The sequence below is a fragment of the Hydra vulgaris genome, chromosome 15 (genome assembly GCF_038396675.1).
Source record: "Hydra vulgaris chromosome 15, alternate assembly HydraT2T_AEP".
Lineage (NCBI taxonomy): Eukaryota > Metazoa > Cnidaria > Hydrozoa > Anthoathecata > Hydridae > Hydra > Hydra vulgaris.
In genome coordinates, this window is record NC_088934.1 from 39,338,727 (window position 1) to 39,343,077 (window position 4,351).

General features: G+C 31.9%; 1 protein-coding gene across 1 annotated transcript; it reads left to right on the forward strand.

Moving 5' to 3' along the window:
• The first annotated feature begins 813 nt into the window (after positions 1-813).
• LOC136092143 (uncharacterized) lies at positions 814-4,114 on the forward strand. Its single transcript, XM_065819863.1, has 2 exons — positions 814-1,009; positions 1,308-4,114. The coding sequence occupies exons 1-2, from the start codon at positions 860-862 to the stop codon at positions 2,613-2,615; spliced, it is 1,458 nt and encodes a 485-aa protein (XP_065675935.1). The 5' UTR covers positions 814-859; the 3' UTR covers positions 2,616-4,114.
• Positions 4,115-4,351: the final 237 nt, after the last annotated feature.

A 4,351-nucleotide genomic window follows, 5' to 3' on the forward strand; every position in this document is an offset into this window, starting at 1 on the left:
ACGTAACCCAAAAGCTCTCTCCAAAAAATATAAAAAAGTTGCGTGACACTGTGCGGTTGGCTAATTATCATAGTTCAAAAGTACAAAATCAATCAGTTTTGTCAACTTTTAATCGGAGTTAATTCTAGCGGCGAAGTGTTGCACACAATTTTTCTTTTAGGATTTGAAATTATCAAAGGTATTGAGTCTAAAAATGCAAAGAAAGTTATGTGATACCTAAGGCCTATTAATATATTAAGGCTTGAAATTGGAAAAAAATGTTTTAGTATACTTACAAAATGAACCATTACGGCAGAGGCGCTTAGTTTTGTAAAAATGTAAACATATCCAACTGTCAATACAAAAAGGTCCTAACATAATAATAAAAAAAATTCGTGTGATCTTTAGATATTAAGTTAAAAATAAAGGTACAAATTGTTAAAAATGATTAAGTACGAAGAGATATTTTTTTGAACACACAGATGAGGTTTTCGCTCACAATAAAATTTCTATCATCCAAAATTAGCATTTAGCATTACACAAAACATTGCACGTAATGTTAAGAAAAAATTTAAGCGTTTCTGACTATGATATAGAAATCATAACAATTGAAATAAATAATAATAAAAAACAATACATGATCAGAAGTGAATTATTTAAATTTACGTCATAACCAAATAACTTGTGGTGATCGAATGGAAGAAGAATAGCTGATATCACGATTGTGGAGAAACAAGTTAGTGGGCGGTTGTTTACTTTACCATAAAAATGTCTTAACTTTATTTTAACGATCTTTAAAATTTGCATAAATAGAGTAGATATTTTATCATTGCTATTGAGAAATAGGTACTGCATAAATAGAACTTGTTTTTAGTTGAGTATGAAACAAAACAAATATTTTTATGAAAACTGTTGTTGCTTTTCAAAAGGAAATTGTGGATCAATCAAAAAACATAAAATTATAAACAAAATGTTCTACATTCATCAGCTGGGAGATGTTGATGTTAAGAAACACCTCATCAACTTAAAGGTAATTATGCATTTTAAATTTACGCAGACTGTAATATAATTTTTATAATTACATACTTTATAACTTCTCTGCAATAAGATTTTGAGACAAAGTTCTTTAAACAAAAAAAAAATAGCTCTTTTAATTAATTCCTCACTCTTTTAATAAATAATCACTAAATTAATCACACTCTTGCAATATTGTATTTTAATAATAACAACAATGTATTTCAAACTTGTAAACATTTTTCGTGAAGAGTCAGATTATAAACAATGCTTTAAATGACACACTTAATAATTGTTTAAAAAATTGTTTTTAGGTCATGCGATTAAACGATAATAATATTTGGGAAGAAAATGGACTTATTGCAAATAGACTTAAAAGAAATCTTGAAAAGGATGAACAAATATGTGCTTTTCACCGGTACACGTTTGGTATTGCATGGAGTCCTCCAAAAACATGCTTTCATCCTCACCATCTAAATATAAAAGGAAAAAAATCTCCCGCTTTAAGGGCGTCACCAATACATGTCGTCATATCAATGTCAAAGCGATACAATGAAGTATTTTCAGTTGGTGCAATGCTGTGTTTTACCCATTTAAAGCAAGAAACTGCTTTATCTAGAGTCAACGAAAACACCAATTTATGTACAGAAACACAAACACAACAAGAACAAACATATATGACACCTGCTACTCCAGATGAAGAATTTCATCCCGGTGAAATTAATGTTTCACAGGAGATTTTGGACGAATCTCTAAGAAGCCGTGAGAGTGTAACTGAGGTTCTTAATGCAAGTCCAATAAAATTTAGATTAAAAAGGAAGTTCGAATATCTGGAAGATACTACTAAAGATAAGTTAAAACGCAAGTATGTTCGCCTAGAAAACTTATTAAAGAAAAAATTTGCGGAAGCTGTTGCTCCTGGACAAGAGGAAATACTTATAGATTTTCTTAACAGTAAAAATGTTGATGAAATAAATAGCCCTCTCCCAATTGAAATTATTCGTGCTCAGAAAGTATATAAGCAAAGTGATTCCATGGGAAAGTTAGTTATCCTCTCATTATTAGACCATACCAAGTATACCAAAAAGTTTATAATGAACACATTTGAGTGTACCAAACATCGTATAGAAACAGCAAGAAAATGGCATGCATCTCATAATGGGTTGGCATTTCCAGAGAAGAAAGTATTCTTCCGATCTAGTCTTGATCAAACAAAGTGTGAACATTTCTTAGACTTTATATTTACAAGCGGTATTTTGCATGATGTTGCTTATGGAATAACCAAATTAAAATACGACAGCGGTGAAGAACAAAAGATAGTGCATGCAATACTGACAACAAAATATAGCCACGCTATCATGTTCTATCGAAAAAGTTGTAGTAAAAACAATTATATACCATTATCTGATTCAAGTTTGTGGAAAGTATTGCATGCAATAAAACCTTCAAGTCGAAAAAGCTTAGCTGGATTAGATGATGTTACTGCTTCAGGCATGAATGGTTTTCAAACATTACAAAAATTGGCACAAAGATTTAGTTCTAAATCTCTCGAAGCTGCCCTTGAAAAAGGAAAAAGGTATTTGAAAACAAGTTATCAAACCAATTGTAGTGTCAATGACTAAAACATTTCTTCTCATAGCTCAAAACATGCCTTATCAGATCCATCTGAAAAAAATCTTCAATCCAACACAGAGATATCAGAAGTGGTATGTGCCGATTGCTATGATTTGTGCAAAGCTATCGAGATGATCAAAGAACTAACAATTCAAAATTCTGACGATGCTGATTCTATTTATGATTTGGAAATTGCTGTAAAGGATGTATTCAACTACATAAAGCACCTGATGAGAGATTCTCAACAGAAAAAGGCAAAAATCGAAGCTTTTAAGCAATTAAACGATGAAACTGCTTTCTGGCTTAAAGATTTTTGTCAAAAAATTCTTCCGGTTCGATACAGTGAGGGCCAAAGAGAGTATTTTGGCAAGAAAGGAATGAGTTTACATGTGGATATATTCTTCATAAAAATAGCAGGAAAGTTATTCAAACGTGTTTACTTTACTTCAATGTATAGGTGTGATCAGGGAATAGGTGATGTTGTTTCGTTAGCCACTGCAGTTTTAGACCAATTCAGAATTGATCAACCGCATATCAAGAAAATGTTTACCAAATCTGATAATGCCGGCTGCAATCAGGGAAATCTTTCAGCTGAAGCAATCTACAATGTATGCAAAGAGAGAGATATAAAGTTGCTGAGATATGATTATAATGAACCCTGTTGTGGAAAAGATCAATGTGACAGGGAGAGTGCAGTTGTAAAGACAATTTTAAGGAGTTACGTTGACTCTGGTAATAATCTTTTGACTGCTGAAGATATACACAAGGCTATGCATTATAGTTTTGGCGCTAAAGATGCAAAAGTAGCAGTTGCTCAAATTAGCAATGATAAAACTGTAGTTACCGGACCAAAGATTAAGAACATTAGCAACTATCACTCATTTGAGTTTGGTGAGAAAAGTATGAAGATGTGGCGTTATTTCAATATCGGTGAGGGAATTGAACAAGAGTATGGAAATCTTAAAATTCAACCCTCGATTAAGTTGTTGTTGCCATATAGCAAAACAGATAATTCAATTAGGCGTAACAAGTCACTTAAGGAAAAACAGAAAAGAAGTGACAGGCAATTATATTCATTAAGATTTTGCACTGAAATGAATTGTACTTTATCATTTGAAAGCGATGCTGAGTTAGAAGAACACATGCTATCCGGTCTTCATACAGTTCCGAAATCATTAACATCATTGGATAAAGTTCGCAACTCGTTTGTTCATAAGATGAAAATTACTTCACAACTAAATATGCCAATTTCTTCATCCTCTAACATCGCTTCCGTAAAAGACAAACCACATTGCATGAACATTTTTCTATTGCAAGGTTGGGCATTACCAGTTCGAAGTTCTTTTAGATTTTCAAATCAGCAGAAAGAACTGTTGTATAAATACTTTATTCGTGGAGAAGAATCAGGTAATAAAATGAGCCCTGAGCAGGTTCACATGCAGCTGAGGAGAGAACTTCCGCCTGATCAATATGTAACTAGCCAACAGATAAGATCTTTATTTTCAAGGTAGGCATTGTTGCTATCAAAACTTTTGCAAATTAAATTATGTTTCTGACTGTTAAATAGTTCTTTTACAAATATGAAATTAAAATTTAGGTGAAAGTTATAATTTTGTGTGTTTGTTTACATATGTTTAAAAATATGTACAATTGATATTGTTATAGATTTAGTAACCTGAAAAGAAAAGGTAAGCTGGTAGAACCGACAACAGAAAATAATGAAAATAGTCAGGTTAACGATAAC

Excerpts from the sequence above, each read along its gene's own strand:
- LOC136092143 (XM_065819863.1), top strand. The coding sequence starts at position 860 with ATGAAACAAAACAAATATTTTTATGAAAACTGTTGTTGCTTTTCAAAA. Across the intron at positions 1,010-1,307 it reads AACACCTCATCAACTTAAAG|GTCATGCGATTAAACGATAA; the intron begins GTAATTATGCAT and ends AATTGTTTTTAG.